We start from the raw sequence: 25,608 nt of genomic DNA, 5'->3' as shown, positions 1-25,608 counted from the left end.
ATTTATCTCTGCTCTAACCTTTATAATTTCTTTCCTTCTGCTAGTTGTGGGTTTAATTTGATCTTTTTTTCCCTAAATATTTAATGCGTTTAGTTAGTTTATTAATTTGAGATCTTTCTTCTTTTGTAATATATGTATTTAAAGCTATAGATTTTCCTCTTAGCACTGCGCTTGCTGCATCGCATAAGTTTTGTCATGTGTTTCATTTTCATTCATCTCAAGGTATTTTCTAATTTCCCTTCTTATTTCATCTTGGACCCATTGGTTAAGAGTGTTGTTTAATTTCCCCATATTTGTGAATTTACCAGTTTTCCTTCTGTTGTCGATTCAGTTTGATTCCATTGTGATGGGAAAAGATACTTTGTATGATTTCAACCTTTTAAAGTTTATTACAGGGCTGGCCCCATGGCTTAGTGGTTAAGTGCACGTACTCCGCTACTGGCGGCCTGGGTTCGGATCCCGGGCGCGCACCGACGCATCGCTTCTCCAGCCATGCTGAGGCCGCGTACCATATACAGCAACTACAAGGATGTGCAACTATGACATGCAACTATCTACTGGGGCTTTGGGGAAAAAAAAAGGAGGAGGATTGGCAATAGCTCAGAGCCAGTCTTCCTCAGCAAAAAGAGGAGGATTAGCATGGATGTTAGCTCAGGGCTGATCTTCCTCACCAAAAAATAAATAAATAAAGTTTGTTACAATTTGTTTTGTGGCCTAATATACAGTCTATCTTGGGGAATGTGCCATGTGCACTAGGGAAGAATATGTATTCTGCTCTTGTTAGGTTGAGTGTTCTATATAAAACTGTTACATCTAATTGGTTCATAGTTTTTCAGGTTCTCTATTTCCTCACTGATCTTTTGTCTCGTTTTTCTATCCATTATTGGAAGTAGGGTATTGAAGTCTCCAACTACTATTGTAGAACTCTCTATTTCTCCCTTCAATTCTGTCCATTTTTTGCTTCATATATTTTTGGGCTCCTTCTTTAGATGTGTATATGTTTATAATTGTAATATACTCTTACAGTAATGAATTTTTTATCAATATATAATGTCCTTCTCTGCCTCTTATAATCTTTTGTAACTTAAAGTCTATTTCCTCTGACAATAACATAGCCCAGTTCTCTTACGGTTATTATTTGCATAGAATATCTTTTTCTATCCTTTTACTTTTCTTTGTAAGTTATTTTCTTCTGCCTTGCTTCCCTTAATATTTTTCCTTTGTCATTGACTTTTGCCAGATTTACTACTATATGCCGTGGAGACAGTCTTTTTACATTGATATAATTAGGAGTTGTATTCGCTTCTTTTACTTGTATTTCCAGCTCCTTCCCCAGGTTTGGGAAGCTCTCAGCTACTATTTCTTTGAACAAGCTTTCCACTCCATTCTCTGTCCCTTCTCCCTCGGGAATACCTATAATCCTTATGTTCCATTTCCTAATTGAGTTGGGTATTTCTTGGAGAATTTCTTCATTTCTTTTTAGTCTTAGTTCTCTCTCCTCCTCCACCTGAAGCATTTCTACATTTCTGTCCTCCAAGCTGCTAATTCTGTCCTCCATACTATCAGCTCTGCTATTCAGGGATTCTAGATTTTCCCTTATCTCATCCATCGTGTTTTTCATCTCCAACATTTCTGATTGTTTTTTCTTTATAGTTTCAATCTCTTTTGTGAAGAATTCCCTCTCTTCATTAATTTTGTTCCTGATTTCATTGAACTATCTGTATTTTTTTGTAACTCGTTGAGGTTTTTATGATAGCTATTTTGAATTCTCTGATATTTAGATTGTAAATTTCTGTGCCTTCAGGATTGATTTCTGGGTGCTTGTCCTTTTCCTTCTGGGCAGGAGTATTAATATATTTCTTCATACTATTTGATGGTGTGGATTTGTGCCTTCTCATAGTGATAGTATTTGGTTGCAGATTCCACCAGCTGCCACTGGGGGAAGGTCAGGAGCTGTATTCTGAGCATGCCACGGTCCCTGGCATCTGTAGCTGCTGCTTTTCTATTGTATACGTGGCTGCTCTGGCTGACCGGCTGAGCTGGAGCACTGGGCAGGGGTTGGGATGCTCTCTTTTGTGTGCACAATCCTGAGGACGCTCTTGCTCGGCCCTCGCTTTCTGTTCTGGGGTGCTAGCTTGATGAAGATACCCCAGCAACAGCTTAGCCTCCTCTCTGTGGGGCTGTCCCACAGACTGTGAGGGGACTTGGAGAGCAAATGCGTTCTCGTGGAGAGCCGCTCCCTCCCCCCTCTTTTCTCAGAGCTGCGTGCAGTCTTGCGCCCTGGGTTGCTGTCAGGCAGGGAGAGGAGGTCCCCTTACCTCCTTCCACTTCCTCTCAGGAGTTCTGGCACCTCCATCTTCAGACGTATGGCTGTGTGGATCTCTCAGACGTCTATTGTGTTTTCGTTTTTTTTTTCACAATTTTATTTACTTATTTTTTTCCCCCAAGCCCCAGTAGATAGTTGTTATGTCATAGCTGCACATCCTTCTAGCTGCTGTATGTGGGACGCAGCCTCAGCATGGCCGGAGAAGCAGTGCGTCGGTGCACGCCTGGGATCCGAACCCAGGCCGCCAGCTGCGGAGCGCGCGCGCTTAACCGCTAAGCCACGGGGCTGGCCCTCAGACGTCTATTGTGTTGTGTGAATGTCCTCTGTTGGTTTCTGAATGTCCTTTTCATTGTATCTTAGTGGGGAGAATCTAAGGGAAGAGCTTACTCCGCCATGATGCTGACTTCACTCCCCAACCTTTGACTTTCAACCTCTTTGTATCCTTCTATCTAAAGTGAGTATCTTGTAGACAGCATCCAGAAGGATCCTGCTTTTCCTATTCAATATGCCAATCTCTGTCTTTTAATGGGAAAGTTTAATATATTTCCATTTAATGTTATTACTGATATAAAACAATTTGCTTCTGCTATTTAGCTATTTGTTTTCTGTGTGTCTTATTGTTTTTTTCCCCCCATTCCTCCATTACTGCCCTTTTTTGGTATTTGCTTGATTTTTTTGTAGTGTACTATTTTGATTCCCTCATTCCTTTTCTGTGCATTCCTTTTTATGCATTTGTCTTTTAAATCATGTAAGAAAAAGAGAAGTTATAAACCAAATCAAAAGTACAATAATACTGGTTTTTACATTTACCTATGAAGTTACCTGTATAAGTGTTCTTTAATTTCTTCTTAGGTCGTCATGCTATTGTCTAGTATCTTTTCATTTCAGCCTTTAGCATTCCTGGTAGGGTAGATGTACTAGTAATGAGCTCTCTCAGCTTTTGTTTATCTGGAAATGTGTTAATTTATCCTTCATTCTTGAAGGATAGCTTTGCTAGATATAGAATTCTTGGTTGACATCTTTTTTTATTTCAGGACTTTAAATATTTCATCCTACTGCCTTCTAGCCTCCAAGGTTTCTTCTAAGAAATGTGCTGAAAATCTTACTGAGGATCCTTTGTACATGATGAGCTACTTTTCTCTTATTGCTTTCAAGATTCTCTTTGTCTTTCGACAATTTTATTATAATGCGTCTTGGTGTGGGTCTCTTTGGGTTTTTCCTACTTGAAGTTCATTGAGCTTATTGGATTTGTAGATCCATGTCTTCCTCAAATTTGGAAAGTTTCAGCCATTATTTCTTCAAATAATCTCTCTCTCTTCTCCTTCTGGAACTCCTATAAAATATATACTGGTCCGCTTGATGGTATCCCATAATAATAATAATCACAATAAATACTAAAGAACACTCTCTAATGCAGCCCACTAATAAAATTACATTAAATGTGCAGTTAGGATTAGGATTTCTTGAAGTTTTAAGGCATGATTTATGGATTTAAGAAAACAGAAAATATGGGGCTGGTCTGGTGGCGCAAACGGTTAAGTGCATGTGCTCCGCTGCAGCGGCCCGGGGTTTGCCGGTTCGGATCCCGGGCGTGCACCGACGCACTGCTTGTCGAGCCATGCTGTGGCGGCATCCCATATAAAGTGGAGTAAGATGGGCACAGATGTTAGCTCAGGGCCAGTCTTCCTCAGAAAAAAGAGGAGGATTGGCTTCAAATGTTAGCGCAGGGCTGATCTTCCTCACAAAAAAAAAAGAAAAAGAAAACAGAAAATAATAGTATAGGCTTAAACCAATTACCAAAATACCAGAACCATGAAGATTACTAAGAACTATAAAAACCTAAGATATACAACAAGGAGAGGAGTTTCTATAGTAAAGAAACAGCAATGATAGGTAATACAATTTAATTCAACTATATGCCAACTACTATGAAATACGTAAAGAACTATGTAACACAAGAACCAACACCTCTCCACCACCTCCAGAGAGCTTACATTTTTATTGTCAAGGTGTAACTTACATGACAAATAAAGACTTAGCATATAAAAAAAGGAGAAAAACTAGAAATTAAGATGTATAGTACAGAAAATAAATGCTAAGAAGGAGGAGAGGTAATTAACACACATTTAATGTCTCTGTCACTTAGACAGAAGGAGGCAAAAACAGGTGCAAGTAAATTTACAGGAAAGCAGGAAAAGGGAAATGTTTAGGGGAGTTCCTAGAAAGGGCCTCTATTTTCTGGGAAATTTAAGTGTAAAAGAGGGAGAGAAATTGAGGAGATCTGTGAGGGGAAAAGGAGGGGGAGTTAACTAGAAACACTTAAGACTGATGAGCAGTGTTCACATAATACAAATGTGTATGGCATCAATTCATCTGGTCACATAATTTATCTCCGATAGCGTTTCCCAGGCTGTGTATAAGAATGAAATGAATGGTTGGATTAACTCATGAACTAAAATTTTGGGGGACGAATGAGGCAGCAAAGCAAGGGAGAAAAAGTAACCAAGAATGTTAGCAAGTAACGGAACAGATATGATCAATTAAGCAGCCTAGAAAGGACAGACTCAGAACTAAAGCCAGGAAAGACTGAGACTGCAAGAGAAAGAAAGGGCAAGAGATTGGAGGTCTCAATCCTATGAAAGAAAGGCATACTGGATAGTAGGGAGTATGGAAGTTGGAAAGAGAGAAGGTTATATTCAGACAGCTGGATATTATAATGTAGGAATTTATCGGTATAAATGTGCTGGATGATAATCAGAATCAGATAAGATCTAGATGGCAGAACTGCAGAGGAGGTAAAGATCAATAAACTTAGGGAGGTCAAGACTTGTGAGGCTAGACTACTGATAGGATAGAAAGAAAGAGCATGAACTAGACTAGGTAAGGGACTGACTGTTAGGTCAACATATGAAATTCACAAATAGGAGTCAAGGATGGAACAGTGGTGGATGAAGCCTCAAAGGAGAAAGTGTCTTACATGAGCTAATGCCTAAGGTTAGGGTTAATATTAAGTATAATAAAAAGTTTACAGTGTATTACCTATGTAGTTTTAGTCTCAAGCATATAATTAAACTAAAAACTATCCCCCTATACTTGGTAATTAGTTTTACAGATCACAAAATATTTATGTGAAGCAAATGTCATAAAAATGAATTGCCTAATCCAAATTACACCCAGAAATCACTCAAATTATTAAGCATTCCTTTATTGTTCAAATGATTGAAAGTCATATTTAATGTTAAAATGCAGTTTAGCCAAATACAAAGCAGAATATGATATATTCCAGTTATTTTTGAGTCAGACATGTACAAAACATTCTGATATAAAATTAAAGACATCTTTAAAAGTTTAATTTTTAATATATAACATATATCAATTATAAATTGAAACCAATGCAACGTCTATTAGAATGCTTTCAGAAATGAAACTTTGTCCTAGGACTAAGATAGTCATTTTCTGATTGATAAAGAAATAATACTTGTTTGCTGACATGTGAATAAGAATATATTTTAAAAAGTATCTTAAAGAAGGTATTTTTAAAACTTTGCATATAAAGGAAATACATTTATCAAAATAAAGACCAAATAAAATGCAACATAATACAAGAAAATGGAAATAATGCATAAATGTTCATTAATATTTGTTCATGAACTTAATATGTCTGTAAGAGTCTAATTCTAGGGATAAAATCAAATCTCAACACAAGACATTTAATTAAACATAACATCATAATAGTCACTTACTGTATAAGAGAAGCTCTTTCAAAGTATTGAATGGCTTTTTCACAAAACTGGGTATCAATGTAATAGGCTCCAAGCCACTCGATGACTTCAATGTTAGAAGGAAAATATCTATACGACTGGAAAAAGTAAGGAACATGACAATACAACTTCAGTGGCAATGTATAATTGATTTTCTGAACTTTTTACCTATTGAATGAATTTATCCACTGTGAATTTTCTTAAGCACTTCATAAGTTTTGAAACTATATAAGATTAGAAAACTTAAAATTTGTTTGACACATTTTTTAATGATCTATAAATATCTTTTTGATGTACAGATACATAATCCAAATCAAATTAAATGTAATAGAATCATGCTTCTATTACATGCTTCATGTAATAGAATGTAATAGATGTTTCAAAATAAATCCTTCAAAAGAAAAAAACATTTGGACTTGTAATTTCATTTTTATTAAAATTAACCAAAAACTAACTTTATATTCCATTATTCATTTAAAACTAATAAGTATTTCTAAATTTTAAAAATTAAAAGGCTGCTGCTTTTTTTAATAACATTTTATAAAAGCTAAAAAGTAGAAGGAAAGTAAGGTTATGCACCTACCTCATAATAATATTGAAATGCCTGAGATTTATCTCCTTCACCATCATATAATTCTCCCAGTTTAGATAAAGCTCTAGAATCAGTTGGAACAACACTGATCAGTTGCATTAACCATTCAATAGCTTGATTGGGATCTTCCATTAATTCATATCTTGGACAATTTCAATTAAGGATAACATAATATTTCTAAATTCATTGACCAAGAAAGAAACCTAAAAACATTACAATAAAAGTATCTTTTAGCCTGTAGTAATGTGCCATTTAATACTGTTTACTCTGGATTTCTTCAGGGATGAGGATGAAAAATGGAGTAGTACTGTAAATAACACTCTTATTTCATATATATACCTTGTTTTTTCCTTTTGCTTCATTCCTGTCCACTAAGATCAACTCCCAAATTTCTAGTAGAATTAACAGTTTGCCATCTTACTCAAAGCATTGTCCAAAATTTATCCTTAATAAAAATGCCTGATTGCTGTGTTCAATTATTCTACCTCTCTTAACATGCTCAACATATTAAGGAAATAGTTTCCACGTACTTTCCTATGAGTTTTCCCTAATTAGATTATAAGTCCAAAATAGGGTTCTTTTTTTGTAGCCAAGTAAGTCCTCTACATATACTCAAATAATTTATTCCCACCAATACTTATTGACTACTATTTATTTTTATATTAGATATTTCAATGAAATGAAATACTCCAATCCAAAGTTTTATTGAAAAAGAGGCTTCTGTTTTTAATGATGACAAATGTGATACCAGAAGAAAAACAAAAATAAGGAAATGTATTCAAATAGCCTTAAACATATAAATTACTAGACTGGATCTAAACTGATCATGAACTGGGAAGTATCAGATCATGACACTGGCAATTTCAGAAAAATTAAACGGACAAAATAAAAACACTAAAAAGAAATAACAATGAAGTCATCTGCTCTAAAACTAAAATCTTATATAAAAAAATTTTTTTATCTACTCTACCAAAAGTACAGCAGATAGGACTTAAAATTATTAATGGTATGCCTCATAATATACTTTTTTCTAAACATATTTATATAAAATTTATATCAAGATAATGGTAACTTAAAAACCTATATAAGATTTTAACCCTTCCCAATGTTGTTGTCAAAGCTTATTTTTTAAAAAATAAGGAGAGAAATAAAAGTGTTTTTCAAATAGTGTCAAAGGCATTAAAAACATTAACAAATCTCTGCTTTTCCAACCAAAGGCAGGGGGAAAAAAAAAAGAAAGAAAGCTAAGAGTTGTAGAAGAAACTGACACGAGAGCCATGTTTTATATTTCAACATTCCCCAGAGTTCTAAATATAATATTGGCACATATAGTATATGGGCAATATATAACTACTGAATGAATGGAATGAATTCACACAAAATATTGTGTAATTTTGGAGAGTTAAGGCCTTTGGAGAGTTATATTCATTAAATCTATACGGGTCAGCTACAATACATAAGATATACTATCCAAACTCAATCAATAATAAACAATATTTTCCTTTTAATTAGTTAAGTTACTGCTTCAAAAATACCCTATAAGACTCAGAGTCAATACATTCTAAAGTATCTAATTCACGTTCAATGAATAGCTTATGAGGACTCAACATGTCATCCTCAATTACTTCAATTACTATTTCCAAAATTTAATAAATAGTTTTAACTTTTAAATAATTCCTTTTATAATACAAATAATCTTTTAAAACAGGATCACTCAAGATTTTCATCATATTAATCTGATAGGCTTTAAAATATTATTCTCATCAATTACTTCATTGGCTAAGCTTATTTAATAACTGGTACTCAATCACCGACTGAGTGAATTAATAACTGTCCTTAAGTTTTTCACATAAGATACACATTTGCTATCTGGTAAAGAACTTGGGCACTGTTTCTTAGGATTGCGTGAAGTTTCAGGAAATAGTCCAAAGCTTCATCAAGCCGGTTTAGCTTCTTATAGGTAAGGCCTTAAAAACAAGAAGAAAAACAGAAAAGAAAAAATAAAGATAAACGGAATTTTTTTAAAACGAACAAGGTGGGCTGAGTGGGCAGCGATTTTCCACTAATGTTTGACAGATACCAAAACATGCTATAAAGCTTTAGTGATTTTAAAGTGTGGTAGGGGAGCACGAACGATAAATAGATTAACAGAACAGAAAAACTTGAGAAATTGACTCAGTTATAGAATTCAGTTAATGGGCATATAAAATCAATGAGGACTAAGGGATTAGGAATACACAGTGCCAGGACAATTGACTATGCATGAAAAAATGTAGATTCCTATTTTGAATTTATTCTTATTTTGAATAAATTCAAAATTTATTTTAAAGCTAAAAAAAAAAGCTGTAAAAGTATGATACAAAAATATAAGAAAATAATTTTGTAATCTTGGGGGAAGTAAGGGCTTTATAAAGCAATAAACAAATGAAGCTACAAATTTTCAAAATGCCAAATTTGTATAAAAAATTTAAAAATTCTGTTTGACAAAAGAAATTATAAAGTTAAAAGTCAACCAATGGACTAGGAAAAGTATTTAAAACTTATAAAGAGAATAAATAAATATATATCTAGGCAAGCAATCTGCATTAAGGCCCTTGCTCTTCACTTCCCTCTGCCAGTAATGCTCTTTTCCCAGGTATCCAAATGGTCATATCCTCCCTTCCTTCCAATACACTTTAAACATATTCTCAGTGAAGCTCTCCTTGACTCCATCTAAAATTGCTAATTCCACCCTGCCTCCTCTCCTCCCAACCCAGCCAGGTCTTCCTTTCTCCTTCTGGCAGCAGATTAAAGAGTCTTCTCCAGGAGGAAAAGATCCAGTTGACTGATGGGCAGTTCCCCAACAAAACAGATCAGACAGATGGCCCCATGGCTGGGTGCCAGTCCATCAACCTCACTTGTGGCCTCAGAGATCCCACTGAGCTTTCAGCTGCAAACTCCTAAATACGAGAAGACAGGCCAGGATCATCAGACACCTGAGGAAAAGTTCTAACAAGAAAAAGAGAGGATAATACAAACAAGCAAACCAAAAAAACCAAAACACACCTATGCGGGGAGAAGAAAACTTTAAAAGAAACTTCATTAATAACCTAAGAGATAAAATACAGTATTGCATCAAGATGTGTTTGCAACACTGCAAACTCAGGAACAGGAAGGAATGAGATGGCGGTGAGCCTTCAGGTCTTATACCATCTCGTTTCTTCAAAACAAAATCTGAAGTAATATGGCAAAATGTTTAAACATTATAAATATAGGTCGTAGGTACCTGAGTATTTTTTCTGCATAATTCTTTAATGTTTGGAACTGTTCATAATTAAAAAGGGAGAAAACGTGATTTCTTTCACCTCTTAGTTTGGCAAAAGTTGAATTACAACATTCAGTATTAGTAGGAATTTGGGAAATCAGTCAGTCTCATACACCAAGGTGGAAACAGAAGTTGGAAAAGTTTTTTTAGGGGGCAATATGGCAATATCTATCCAAATTTTACATGTGTACAGCTTTTGAATCATGAATCCCATTAAAAATAACTTATAATCCAAGAGTCTTCTTTTCAACTTTTTGTTACAAGAAGGTCAACTCCTCCTCCTCAGTTGGAGTTCTTTGAGCAAAAAGAAAGAAAAAAACGTAACGCAAAAAACAAAAAAGAAAGCAATCTCCCTCTTTTACTTACCAATATTATAAAGTGCTTCAGTACAAGAAGAATCATTCCTTAGAGCTTCTTTATAGAATTCAGCTGCCTTCTCATAATCACCATTTGCAAAAACTGTATTCCCTTTATTAGTAAGAGCTGATGGATTGTATCTATCAGAGCTTACAGCTAAATCTGCATAGCTGCTGGCTTGTGCAAATTCATTTTCCTGAATAAGTACAAAATATATACAAATTATTTGAAGTTCATCAAATATCTTTTCTGACTGTTCTGAAATTACAGACATGACAGACTTTCTGAGACTACAGATATGATAAACAGAAATAAATATTTTACATATCTTGGTCTTGATAGGCTTATTCTACAAAAGATTTTTAATCATCAAGCTCTTTCAACTACCCAAGTATCTTGTAATTGACTTCTCGACAGTCTCATGGTTTGAATAACAACATTATTTATTTGTAGGTAGTTCCATTTCGAGTGCCCAAATTTCATGTCCTTCTTTCCTGCAGTACTATGCTTCCTAAACCTAAAGCACTAAGATAGCTATAAAGGCATCACTCCCCTTTCTGCCCCCTATCAAACTGGTTGTGTCACCTACTAGGTCCTGCATTTCTGGCAATCAACCTTCTTCTCTACGTCTCCACTACCAAATGATCGATCAGAATCTTGCCATTATTCATGTGAGTTACGTGGACCTCTCAATTCCTAAGTAGTGCCGCTTGGTTCGTGCCATGTCAGCTTGGTTAAGCTAGGAACCACACTTCCTAGAATCCTCTTCCCTGTAGGGCTCTTGTCTAGAGTTGGCTGAAAGGAACTTCTAGGACATGTGGAATGCAGACATGAAGCAGCAGCCTTTACTCGCTGAAGGTTTTTTTCTGGTCATCAGATGCAGGACTGACTGACGCCCATGGGTTCCAGCCTGTCTTCACTCACTTCCACTCCACGTCTGGCTCTTCTTTCTGACTGTGCTGTCTCTGCTGACCACAGCAATCCAGATCCATGATGGGGCTTGGCTGTGGACCCATAGAGGAGGCAGCTGTGCAGAGGCAACTGTTTCCCATACACCTCTTCATAAAGTCCCTCTTTGGGTGGCTGCTGGATATACTTGGCTACTCACTCACTGATTGGTGATCCTTTCTCAGATCCCCTATCTTCCCCTTCTGCACCTTCATCTCCATAGCTCCTCCTCCACTGTATAAGTTCTAATTCCTATATCCCTTCTCCCATAACACTCACAGTGATTGCCTCCCTGACTGAACTTTAAAAAAATTGATATATAATTCATATATCATAAAACAGATCCTTTAAAAATGTACAATTCTGTAGCATTTAACACACTCACAGAGTTGTACAACCACCACCAGTATCAATAACATCACATTTCCAAAACACTTTTATCACCCTCAAAAGAAACCCTGCACAGATTAGCAGTCACTCTCCATTCTCCCTTTCCCCCAGTCCCTGGTAACCACTAGTCTGTTTTCTGTCTCCATGGATTTGCCCATTCTGGACATTTCATAATAAATATAATCATATAATATATAGCTTTTTTATGTCTGGCTTCTTTCACTTAGCATGTTTTCGATGTTCATTCATGTTGTACCATGTATCAGTACTTCACTCCATTTTAGAGCCAAATAATATTCCATTGTATGGATATGCCACATTTGGTTTATCCATTCATTGTTGATAGACACTTGATTTCTTTCCACCCACTTTTGATTATTATAAATAATGCTTCTATGAACATTTATGTATAAGTATTTGTGAGGGACTCTGAACTTTGACTGATATAAAAATTGGTCCTAAAAGTAGGGTGCTGCTGTCATAAAAACGAAATTATAGGGGCTGGCCCCGTGGCGTAGCGGTTAAGTGTGCATGCTCCGCTGCTGGTGGTCCGGGCTCAGATCCACAGCGCGCACCGCCGCATCGCCTGTCAGGCCATGCTGTGGCGGCGTCCCACATAAAGTGGAGGAAGATCAGCACAGATGTTAGCCCAGGGCCAGTCTTCCTCAGCAAAAAGAGGAGGATTGACATGGATATTAGCTCAGGGCTGTTCTTCCTCACACACACACACACAAAAAAACGAAATCACGTAACATTGTCTTTTGGACCAGGCAGCAGGCAAAATTTAGAAAAGCAGTGAAGGGTTGCTGATGGAGAGTGGAGAGATGAATGATGAACGATTAGTGGAGGTTGGAAAGGTGTTAAGGAATTGTTATTAGAGGCTTGATAAAGGGCAAATCATGTTTTGTAGTCATGAAACAACTGGGAAAACTGGCATCTACACTGACTTGGAAGATAGAAAATGTACTTAATGAATGTGTGCATGTGGCTAAGGAGGTTTCTAGGCAGGAGGCTGAAAGTGCCAATTAACTTATTTTAACTGGGTATGATAAGGTACAGTGAGAGAGAGGAGCTAAAGAGAGAACTGTTCAGAGTTTGCACCTAGAATTCAGAAGAAATATAGAAAAACCAGAACTCACTGGGTAGGAAAATAAAATTATTTCATGTCTCCAGTTTCTCTAGGTGGCAAAAGATTCTCAAAGTAAGCAATGGTTGCACGGTAGAGATCAAATCAAGGGCGTAGCTGTAACACTCTTTGGAAACATTTCAGAAAGACTTCAGGTAGTGCCAGCAGAGCAGACCTTCTTCTCTCCCAAGTAGAAAAAAGCTTCTAAGTATCTTTAAGGCTCTATTCACAGCAGCCTTGTACACCTAAGAGAAAAAGTGGTCTGCTTTGAAAAGAATTATGGATGTGGCTTTTGGAGCATGAAGGAAATCCCAACGAGATTTATAGAAACCTGCCAAGTTTTTAAGGGAGTTGTACTAACAAAAGTGCTATCAGATTGGATTAAACAGACAGACCTTGTCCAAAATGAAAAAAGTTCTCTGGGCCCGAAATTTTTCTGGGCAGAAAACAGGGTAAGAAAGCTAATCAGCCACAAACATAGGTTATTTTTTCTGTAAAAGGAAGGTGCTCTCAAAAGACAGAGCCAAGAGCCACAAAGACCAAAGGATTGGGGGACCACTCCGAGGATCAGAGCTGGGCCCTAATCAGGGACTATTCCCTTTTCCCACATTAGGGGGCACTGACTATATCCATAGCTGGATTTCAAAACCGCTAAGGACCAGTGACTGCTAGGTGCCTCCATCTCACCCCTTTTGAATGGGATCTATCACAGTTATCCTATTCTTATCTCACCACAGGATGTTAAGTGTATGGGGGAAGATGGCATGTTTTTTTTATTCCCAGAACTTTGGATCAAGAGAACCTGTGCCTGAGAAAGCCCCGTCTCTATCCAGTCCTGATGCACATGATGGCCTTTGAGCCTGATACTGTAACTGGATGAGACAGAGTCTTGGGAGAGGTCAAGTACATTTTGCATATGGAAAGGATGTGAATAATTGGGGCTTGAATGCAGGGAGTGATAGATTGTTAAAATAATGCCCCTAATGGATTACTTCTCCCAGTATTCATGCCCTTGTATGGTTCTCTCCTATGTTTGTTTTGCCCAATAAGATAACAAATTCAACGCACCAAGGAGACTGATAAGACCTGTGCACTGCGGTCTCCTCTCACGGACCCCATCCCAAGTAAGAAGTCTGCACTCTCCTGCTAGAAAAGCATTGTGAAGGAGGACTGAGATGCCTGGCCAACAGCTCAGCTAAGGGCCAGACATGAGGGAAGCATCTGAGTCTCAGTGAAGCCTCAGATGATGGCAGTGTATGAGTGATCCCAGGCCAGACCAGCAGAAGGACCACCCAGGTGAACCCAGTCCCTTTAGCTAGAATGTGAGCAAAGATATGGTTATCCTAAGCCACTAAATTTTGGGGTGGCTTATTACAGAGCAATAGAAAACTGATGCAACTACATACTGGATACTAACAATATACCTTCAACTATAACAGACTCATCACTTTTCCTCATGGTGACCATCTTCCTCAGAACTAGGTACAACAAATTATTGATCCAATGCTCCAATGGCTCTGCTCAGTTGCCTAATCTAACCCTTCTCTTTCTTCTCTAAAAATTTTCTTGGTCTCCTCCTGTACACTCATCAAACTTGGTAAAGATTTGGCCACTAACGAAACCATTTTCACAAAATTCACTAATAATTCTCTAAATTCAAAATGTAATGGCTGTGGCGGAGACTGTGCTTCACCCCACAGACCTGTTCTTCAGAATTGCTGGGAATGCTGCTGGCCACCAGCCTCAGCTGTCAGCCCTTTCTGCAAATTACCCTGGGCCAAAGAGACAGAGGCACTTTGCCTCAAGTCATGCCCCCTTCCTTGTGAGCAGGCTATCCATCCAGCGACTGGTTGACGCAGGGGAGAGTGCTGAGCAGCCATCTCAGTTTCCAAGTTGGCTTGGAACTTGGCTGGGTTGGCTAAGGCCTACAGGGTTGGCTAAGGCCTTGTGGTGATGGCATCACAGCTTAATTTCTCCATCTGCTCAATGCTGCTTCCTACCTTTCTCCCTGAGGTGCTGATCCAAAGAGCTCTCCCCAGTCAACTTCCTGCAGGCTAATCTCCATCTCAGAGTCTGCTGTCTCACTAGCAACAGTGGCCTTTCCTGAGCTTTCATTTTCTTGTACTACCTCTCTGATTTCAATATTACATACTTCCTCTTCGTGCCTTCCTTTACTTCAAAGAAATCATACTATAGTTCTTTTGCTGTCTTCCTGATCTGATTGACTCTTGCCTCTTTAATGTATGTACACCCCAAAGTTAGTTCTCAGTTCTGTGCTATGCTCTCACCCTTGGAGATACCTATTGTCTTAGTTTAGGCTCCTATAACAGAATACCACAGACTGTGTGACAAACAACAAACATTTCTCTCTCACAGTTCTGGAGGCTGCGAGGCCCAAGATCAAGGTGCCAGCAAATTTGATGTTTGGTGAGAGTCCAATTCTTGTTTTGCAGATGGCCTCCTTACTGTGTCCTCATATGGTGGAGAGAGAGCACTGTGGTCTCCTCCTCTTCTATTAAGGGCACTAATCTCATCACGCGGGCTCCCTCCTTATGACCTCACCTAACATAATTACCTCTCAAAACCCACACCTCCAAATACAGTCACAGTGGGGGCTAGGGCTTAAACATATGAATTTTGGGGGGACACAAACAATCAGTCCACAGCATCTATTATCAAATCTATCATCTATTTAACCTCTACAGAGACGATCATCAAATTGTATCTCTAACCCTGATTTCCTGTCTGAGAGCAGCTCCACATGCCTCCTGGACATTTCTGTTTGAATGTATCACCATCGCTACAAAAAATTTTAAAATATATTTAAAAACACACTTGGCATCTTTCCCTCAAATCTGTACCCTCCTCTGGACATGTACCTGGCACCACGTTCCTGCCAGCAGATTTAAAACACTGGAGCCATTCTTCACCAGTGGTTTTTATCTCTTTTTCCATCTTAACACATATGAGGGATGTAACACCTTTCCACTGTAACATTAGTTCAGCCTGGCAGTAATTCTCAACGGTGCACAAATCAGAAGCTCCACAAGGGACTGGATATGTAGTCTAACTAAACACAATGATCCTTATGTACACCTCCCTTCCCAGCTTTCTTGCCTTTGTGCTTTTGTTTATTCCTTTAGTCTCCCCACAAATGTTCCTTTTTCTCTTATCTATATTCTGAACTTCACAGTCCAACTTTAGGAAATCTTCCCTGAAAGCCATAAATTAAAACGTTATTTGCCTCCTCCGAATTTCTGAAGCACTTGTTATCTACATTAATTTGTTTTCTACCAACCTTCCTTTCTTCCTTCCTAGTCTACCTACCTGCCTCCTTTGTTCCGAATTAAGAAAGCTCCCTTTTAGGGAGCTTTTAGACTTTTGGTATTCCCCCCATGATTGGCATCCAGTAGACGCTCAACATATGGTTGTTATAGATGACACTGTAACCTTACATAAAACATTTAACCTAAGATGTCCCTTTCTTTATTATTAACATGGAGTTGAAATGTATCTCTAGCTCATCTCCCAGATCTACTCTATAATTCTATGATGTGATACTTACTACCACAATTTTTCTCCCTCCTTCTCCTTCTGAGATGGTCCTCTCACTCATGTCCACAAACTTATTCTTGCCCCAGAACTTGTCATGACCAGACCCTCTATAGACCCCATGCCACTGACATCTCCAATAGCCTTCTCTGGAGTCTCTCCTTAGGCATGCTCCTCAGGCAGAAATTTAGCAACATAAAAATACCACATTATCAACTCTTAATTGTAAAAAAACAAAACTTACCAAATAATACAGGAATGAGAGGTTGGTTGCAGCTGCACTTTTCACTCTACTGTCCTTTTTTTCAAACATTTTTAAGGTCTCTACAGCCTAGAAATGAAATATCTGCAAGTTATTACCATTGTACTATGACACTATTCAGGCTTAAGATCAGGGGAAAGATCAGTGTTATCTGGAATGTAAAGAGCAAGGAAAGGCACAAGAGGGTTGGATTAATATGTTTAAGAAAATAGATTAGCAAGATGAGAATTTCATTTGAGAATTAAAATTCATAAAAAAGAATAAAATGAAACTAAGAATACAATAACTGAAATTAAGAACACAATAGATGGGTTTAACAGCAGATTACACAGCTGAAGAGAAGAGTAAATATTGAGTCTTGTGACACAGTTTAGCATTCATCCTGCATAGAAGGTAAGGTTTTACCTAAAATACATGATCAAATTTGCTCTTTACAGAACACTTCTAGAATTTCTGCTTCTGGCTATCAGAGACTAGGCTATACAAAAACATTCTCCTACAAAGAACAATTACAAAAGCTTGACAAAATACTAAAAATATTTTTTGAAGGCACTGGAGAGCTACTAAGACAACTAGGATTTGAAGTCAAGATGCAAGAAAATGTTCAGACTAAAATAAGCACAGCAAAAGAAAAAGTTAAAACATGTTCTCAGAAAAGAACATAAAAGACATATGGGAACACAGTGAAAAGGTCTAATATAAATATAATTGGAGGGCCGGCCCCGTGGCTTAGTGGTTAAGTGCGCGTGCTCCGCTACTGGCAGCCCAGGTTCAGATCCCGGGTGCGCACCGACGCACCGCTTCTCCCGCCATGCTGAGGCCGCGTCCCACATACAGCAACTAGAAGGATGTGCAACTACGACATACAACTATCTACTCGGGCTTTGGGGGAAAAAAAGGAGGAGGATTGGCAATGGATGTTAACTCAGAGCCGGTCTTCCTCAGCAAAAAGAGGAGGATTAGCACGGATGTTAGCTCAGGGCTGATCTTCCTCACACACAAAAAAAATAAATAAATAAATATAATTGGAGTTTCAGAAGGAAAAGGAAGACTAACGGCTGAGAATTTTCCAAAACTGATCACAGAATATAATTCTGGGAGTATACGAAAAAATGATCTGAAGTAAATGCAAACATCATTAAATTTTCAAGCCATGAGAAATGAAAGTACATTTTTTTACTGCCTGGCAGGTCTAATCCTAACTAAACAGGACATTTGGAATGGTCAGACACCTTGCATGAAAGGTGAATGAGTACTCAATCTAGAAATTACTCAGAAATATCAGGAAAGAAAAGTAGAGAAACCCAACAGGTCTTCCTTCCTTCCTTTAAAATACATTAACTGAATAGAGAATGTTTGGCCTTTTGGTGCCTTCTGCTTCTGGAGAGCAGTTGTGTCCAAGCAAAAATCCTACTTTAGCTTTTACAATGGTCATCAGCTATTGCTATTGAAAATATCTTGTGTGCTGTGCAAGTTTTTGACCTCAAATGAGGTACCACAAATGGAGTGCCATTAAGCATGTTGACTCAATTTTTTTTAGGGTAGAAGATTTTAAAACACTAGAATCCATATACCTTGGCTATAACATGAGCAAATTATTATTCTTTTAAAGGATTTTTGATTATTTTAAAGAAAACCTTTGGAAGTTTCTAGGTCAGTAGTTTATAATTCCACAAAGTAAACTCTGGAAGAAACAACTCCAAATATCATACCCTCACTTTTGAGATTCTCTTTCTCACCTACTTTTTGGAAGGATCTTTTATAAAACTATCAAGAAGTTCCTAAAACTTACCTCAGAAATTATTGCTACTTATATTGTTCATCCTGTAGAAGTTATCTCATTGAATCTTTACACGACCTCCACAGCTATTAATGTAAAAGCCACTGCTGTTTTGAATCTCTAAGCTTTATAAGCTGCATTTCACTTTGAATAAGAATTGAGATATTTTAATCTTTACTTTTAGATTGTGTCACAATAAATGTATCTGTTAATTTAAAATATACGGCACAAGAATAGGTATAACTCACATAACCATTAAATGTTCTGAAGCAAAGCATAAAGAGAAAGAAAGCTGTTGTCTAATATTTATGTCATCCATAAAGCAGAATATCAAAAGCAGGCTAACAAACAACAATAATTACTTTTCTACAATATGGAATGCTATAGTAGTTTATATCATTCCTTTTGGAAACAGCTATTCATATTATAGTCAAGGAAATGTATAGATTTTAAAATTTTGATATTTGCTAATATGTGGCTCATTAGTAACAATACTTTTTTGTGCGTGTGTGAGGAAGATTGCTCAGAGCTAACACCTGTGCCCATCTTCCTCTATTTTGTATATGGGATGCCACCATAGCACGGCTTTATGAGTAGTGCATAGGCCCATGCCCAGGATCCAAACCGGAGAACCCCGGGCCACTGAAACGGAGCATGGGAACTTAACCACTACACCACCGGGCCGGCCCCAGTAACAATACTTTTAAGACAACATTTAACACCAAATTATTCTCCCCCAAAAAGGTTACTATAAATTCAAATAAGAAGTAAAAAGCAATGCAATCCAAAGCTATTACTTAAAAGAAATAAAAGTATTTTGAACTTAAAACATCCATTTCAAAACATCTCACAAAGGGGCCGGCCCAGTGGCATAGTGGTTAAGTTTGCACGCTCCGCTTTGGCAGCCTGGGGTTTGCAGGTTCAGATCCAGGGCATGGACCTATGCACTGCTTATCAAGCTGTGCTGTGGTGGTGTCCCATATAAAGTAGAGGGAGACTGGCACGGATGTTAGCCCAGGGCCAGTCTTCCTCAGCAAAAAGAGGAGGATTGGAAACAGATGTTAGCTCAGGACTAATCTTCCTCATAAAAAAAAAAAAAACCTGACAGAATAAAAACATATTTCATATTTTAAGTTTCTAAACTATACACTATTCTAAAAAGGCATTTAATTATTCTAATAAAAGGAACATTCTCAGGTATTTTTTGGCTTTGAAATAGGCTGTTTTCATAACTGTTCTTTACATGTCCAATGAATGCATATCTAATATTTCTGTTTTTAAAAGTAAAATATTATAAATCTATTTATAAATGAAACTGATGAAGTTGTACTTAAAATTAAATTTACTTGTAAATGGCAAAGCGAATAATGAAAATAAAACATTGCTAGTTTGGGTGTTGTCCCACCCCCGTCCCCCAAAACAATTAGGAAAATAGACATATCTCCATTTTGGTTTTCCTTTCTGGCTGAGGCCATCTAGCTACTGGCTACAGCATTCCACTGAGTCTGTTCATACACTATCACTGGCCATCAGACCAAATTACTTCACTTAATCCACCTTTGGCTTTTTAGTGGAGTTCTGTCTTCACTACAAAGGCGACTACGAAACATTATCATTCATAAAGAATCACACTCTAGAGATCTGTAAAAGTATTTAGAGTTAACTACTCACTTACATAAGAAGGCATACTTTTTCTTTTACCTTGAATTGTAAATAAAGTAGTCTTCATCAAACGATCATTTTGAGTTATGTCAACCCAACCCTTTTTAACCTAATAGTGTTCTTCTCAAATTAAGATTGTATTATACCCACCTCGTCATACTTACAATATACAAACAAAAGAAACACAAAGTAAAAGCAGCAATGTTGAAAAGAAAGCAGAAATTATATTTTTAAAACATAGATAAACTAATTGTTATTAAAATCTTGAAAATGCAAATGCAAAAAAAGATACTTTGAATGAGGATAGCTAGGAAAGCAACAAACAATAAGATCTGGGTTAAATGAATTTTAATATGAAAAAATTAGAGTTTATTCCTTAATGGACACAGTTTTAAAACATGAACTATGGTAATACATTGTTAAATCTTTCAAAAAAGACCATTCAAAAATAAAGTATCAAGAGCAAATTGGTAAACATGGTTTTCTCTATTTTGTTAGCTATAACAATATTTCTCACACACACAAAAATTACTTTTCTGGTCCACAGATGACTTCAACAAGATAATAAAGACCAATTTGTCTCACTTCACTTCCACTGGAAAAGCACTACAACAGTGTTAGAGAGCCATCAGTGGCATTTTTAATGACCAAAGGTGTGATGATCAAATGACAGAACAGATATAAAGATACTTTTAAAAGTCTTTTTAGTGCTTTACAAATGCTAAACATTTTTAAGCATACTAAATTCAACTACACAATGAAACCAGTCCACGATACTGCATTGTATTAATCAATAATCATTACATGATTTACATAAACACTGGGGCTACTTTATTCTACTCTCACATGAGTAGATGGCCTTCTCCCCCCTCCTCCAGAAAGGGGCTAGTCATTTCTATTGTCTCCTAGACAAAAGGAAGGTCCTTAAGTAGGAAAAAAAAAATTGAAAACACAGGCTTGGGATAGGATGTAGGAAAGATATTGTGGTTAGAGTTAACTAGAACTTTCTCTGGCTCTGTTCTCTGGGTCTAAGCTTGGAGGAGCTGAGTTTTCTAGTTGTGGGCACATATGAAACTAACCATTGGTTTTATAAACTAGGATATCAAGTTTCATTCTGTTTATTCTCTTTTGTTATCGGCCCCCCTCCTCCCGCCCCAAGCCTCTATTCTTCTCATCTTGTCACAACTATGTCTCATTTGAGACAGATTATTGAAGGGGGAGCACCTGTTTCACCTATGGTAGCAAGGTAGCAGTGGTACCAGTGGGAGATCCCGGAAGTTTCTGAAACTGCTGAGCAATGGGATCCTTTCATGCCCAATGCAACACTAATGAATAAACTAAATATGTAAAACAGGTAACAGGAAAGCTGTTCTGGTGAAAATAGTAGATGGAAGCATCAGGCTCCTATTCAGGCTCCTGGCCTTCCTTAGGCCCTACACATAATCCCTGATTCTGAAACACCTTAGAGCTTCAGGAAACAGTGTGAAAACCTCTAGGGAAACGCTGATCCCTGGACTAGAATATGGTTTAGTTATTTAGCAACCATGCTTTAGATGGAAAGTATTTACATTTTAAGAAACAGGACAAACAGGTCAAAAAAAATAAAGTAATACTATACTAGTGGAAATTATGTTAGGACAGAAATAAAAATATTACTCAACTTCAAAATAATCACAGATAAAAATTATTCTACAAAGGAATTCCCAATATTATTGCTTTGACCAATTAACACGAAATTTCATCTAAAATTTTTTTAAACTTACTTGGTTAAAGTCCTTTTGTCTCAAGTATGTAATTGCTTTGTTTATTTCCAGATCATTTGCTAGCTCTACATATTGAGAAGCTTTCACAACTTCAACACACCTATAATGTAAAGCATAAAAAAGGTTATTTTATTTTGGTTTGATATATTTACGTTGGTGGTGGTTTTCTTAAATGTTACTTTTCAAAAATTTTTTAAAGTGTCCCTAGTGTTATATAAGGCTATGCACTTGATTTCTTCCAATACAGGCATTAAGTTGCTGAACTCTTTAGTTTTAAACTAATTTTCTTCTCCAATTTTTCATTAGCCTGTTGTCACTTCTAATTATTTATGGTATTTTAAATAACGTTAGATTGATATCTACATTCTAATTTTTAATTAACTACTAAAACAATTTCAATTTGTAACAGGTAAAATTGTTTCTATTTTTTTTTCAACTTAAATGCTCTGATGGTGAGAAAAGTTCTACACAACTTGCAGAATATATTTAATTTTTTGTGTCCAAACTTCAACAGACTATCATAGATCTGTTCCCCAAAGCACACAGAACACTTATTTTTAACTATTTATCAGGCACTGCACTAATTCCTTTATAAGCACAGTCACATTTAACCCTCACAACAACCTTCAAAGATAGGCATTACCTCTGTTTTATAGATAGGAAAATGGAAGATCTGAGATTACACAGGAAGAAAACTGTCAAGTAAGAATCTGAACTCAATTTCTGTTGATACCAAACCCATTTGCACCAAGACTAATGTTTTTCAAATTGAAATCAATTTAGTAGATCATGACTCTTACTTAAAAAAACAGAAAAAAAAAGTATCAAAGGACATTATACATAATGAGGGCAAGGACTGTTTCATGAAACTTGTTTCAGTAAACAACGTAAAATACATTTCTTTCTGAGGTTCTAGTTCAAAAATGTTTCAACACCACTGGTCTAGACCAATAATTTAAAAATATTAAAACAGGGACAGCTCCGGCGGCCTAGTGGTTAAGTTCAGTGCACTCCGCTTTGGCAGCCTGGGTTCGGTTCACAGGCGTGGCCCTACACCACTCACCTATCAGCAGCCATGTTGTGGTAGCGGCTCATATATGAAATAGAGGAAGATTGGCACAGATGTTAGCTCAGGGTGAATCTTCCTCAGCAAAATAAAAATAATAAAAAATATATTAAAGCAGAAGATCCCTTTCTTCAAGCAGAATCTTTTTTCTTAACCTCAGTATATAAAAGAGCCCCTCTGCTTGAAGTGGGGAGAGTGGACTTGAAGCCCTGCCTACTCAGTAACCCTATGAATGACTCTCTGCCCCTAGCCCCACTCCCCCAAAGTAGCCTGTAGACTCGGCTAATGAGACTTCAAGGGCTCCCAGAAAATAATTTGAAAACTATTGATTCATTAATGCATTCAGCAAATATTTATTGAATGTCTATTATACGTCAGACAGTATGTTTGGCATAGGGACTATAAGAATAAACAAGATATGGTTCATGCCTTTATGGGGGAAGCATATACTGGATACGCTTCCAATATACTGGAAGACCAGTAAATTAAGTCCTGTGTAAGAACTATTATAAAAGAATACAAGAATACAGGGGTGGAGACTCTAAACCAGACTGGAGAAAGGTATTCTGAGCTCTAAACCAGACTGGGAAATATCTGAGTTCAGTTTGAAGAACAAGTATGAACTGATTCGACAAAAAGGGGAAGGGCATTCCAGGAAGAGGGAATACTACGTCCACAAATGTGGAAGACCACAAAAGCAGGAAACATTTAAGAAACTGATTCATTCACCATGGTGCTCCTAACAAATCCAGTGCTTCAAAGACAAATGCATCGTACTCTCCTCTCCACCTTTCTCAAACAGGGTTCTGCCAAGGAATTAAGCCCTGCAGAAAATTATTTGAGTCACTTTCTCTCAATTTTCCTAAGGATGGTACATAGCTCTTATTATTCTAGATGCAGAGGATGCCTTAGGGGCCAGCCCGGTCGCACAGCGGTTAAGTGCGCGCACTCTGCTGCGGCGGCCCAGGGTTCGCAGGTTTGGAACCCGGGCACGCACTGACGCACTGCTTGCTAAGCCACGCTGTGGCGATATCCCATATAAAGTGGAGGAAGATGGGCACGGATGTTAGCCCAGGGTCAATCTTCCTCAGCAAAAAGAGGAGGCTAGGCATTGGATATTAGCTCAGGGCTAGTCTTCCTCACCAAAAAAAAAAAAAAAAAAGAATCTTAGGGCTTAATTACCTTGAGGAATCTATATGAGAAAGGCTGTCAATGTTCAGACCTTCGAGAACACTCTTTCCTCTACTTAGAACATCTTCCCATTCTTCCTTCCCTTTCATCCTTACTTTCCTTCAGGAAATGTCACTTAATCTGGGAAGCCTTCCACAGAATGACATCAGACTACATTAGCAATTAGCAATTGCTACTAAGTAATCTCATACCATACAATAAAACGTAACTTGCTTTGTTAGTATAACATAGTAGTTATAAAGTTTTGTTATTGCTAATATAATTATCTGTCTACTAAGCTCAAATGTAAACTTGTTGAAGGCAGATTCTTTTTTATCCTGACCCACTAACTGGCCTGCAGTAAACAATAAATATTTAGGGGCTGGCCCGGTGGCATAGGGGTTAAGTTCGCGCGTTCCTCTCCAGAGGCTCAGGGTTCGCTGGTTCAGATCCTGGGCACGGACGTACTCACCACTCATCAAGCCATGCTGACGTGGCGTCCTATATAGAAGACCTACAACTCTACAACTATGATACACAACTATGTACTGGGGCTTTGGGGAGAAAAGAGAAAACAAAAAGAGGAAGACTGGCAACAGATGTTAGTGCAGGGCCAATCTTCCTCAAAAAAAAAAAAAACCAATAAATACTTATTTTTTTTTGTGGTGGTTGGCTTTCTAAGCATGATATTAAAGCAATAAACCATAAAGAAAAAGACTGATAAACTTCATTTTTGAAACTCTGGTCAGCGAATAACAAATATATAGTAATGCCTTGTTGAGATTTACAATATTTTAGGATTTGAAATGCCTGACAAAAATTAAAAAGGTAGGAGTTGGAGGAAATGGAGTTAAGGTATTCTAAAGTTCTAATACTATCAATGAAATGGTAAAAGTACTCCCTCGTACCAGAATGTAATAAACCAGGGATGCACGCTATAAAACAACGATTATATGAATAGTAAAAGAATACATAATGAAAAACTTAAGAGAGAGAACTGGAATATTACTGGAATAATTTAAAATATTCAATTACCAAGAAAAGGCAAAAAAAGAGATTAAAAGAAACATAACATATGAGACAAACAGAAAATGTGAGATAGGAGATAGGAACCCAAATATATTAAGTAACTACCTTAAACGTAAAGGGACTAAATAATCCCATTAAAAGACTGAGATTTTCAGGGGCCAGCCTGGTGGCATAGTGGTTAATTTCGTGCGCTCTGCTTTTGCAGCCCAGCCTTCAAAGGTTTGAATCCCAGGCGCGGACCTATGCACCACTCACCAAGCCAAACTGTGGTGGCATCCCACATACAAAACAGAGGAAGACTGGCACAGATGTTAGCTGAGGGACAATCTTCCTCAGCAAAAAGATAAGGACTGGCAACAGATGTTAGCTAAGGGCCAATTTTCCTCAAAAAAAAAAAAAAAAAAAGACAGATTTTCATAGTGGATAAAAAACAAAACTCAACTCTGTATTGCTTTTAAGAGGCATACCTTAAATTAAGAACATAGAACGATCAAAAGTAAAGTGAAAAAGATATGCCACT

At 37.2% G+C, this 25,608-nt stretch overlaps 1 protein-coding gene across 12 annotated transcripts in view; it reads right to left on the bottom strand.

Annotated features, from left to right (window-relative positions):
* The window catches only part of IFT88 (intraflagellar transport 88), a 132,015-nt gene that overhangs the window by 55,055 nt on the left and 51,352 nt on the right, over positions 1 to 25,608 (bottom strand). For all 12 annotated transcript variants that reach the window (XM_058547811.1, XM_058547809.1, XM_058547820.1 and 9 more), the window contains 6 exons: positions 21,824 to 21,923; positions 16,601 to 16,687; positions 10,350 to 10,536; positions 8,538 to 8,646; positions 6,671 to 6,821; positions 6,070 to 6,185 (listed from right to left, as the gene is read on the bottom strand). In XM_058547811.1, the coding sequence (XP_058403794.1) occupies positions 6,070 to 6,185; positions 6,671 to 6,821; positions 8,538 to 8,646; positions 10,350 to 10,536; positions 16,601 to 16,687; positions 21,824 to 21,923 (750 nt within the window). The remainder of the gene's footprint in view (positions 1 to 6,069; positions 6,186 to 6,670; positions 6,822 to 8,537; positions 8,647 to 10,349; positions 10,537 to 16,600; positions 16,688 to 21,823; positions 21,924 to 25,608) is intronic.

The sequence above is a fragment of the Diceros bicornis genome, chromosome 9, assembly GCF_020826845.1.
Source record: "Diceros bicornis minor isolate mBicDic1 chromosome 9, mDicBic1.mat.cur, whole genome shotgun sequence".
Classification (NCBI taxonomy): domain Eukaryota; kingdom Metazoa; phylum Chordata; class Mammalia; order Perissodactyla; family Rhinocerotidae; genus Diceros; species Diceros bicornis.
This window is presented reverse-complemented; position numbering and strand designations above follow the sequence as displayed.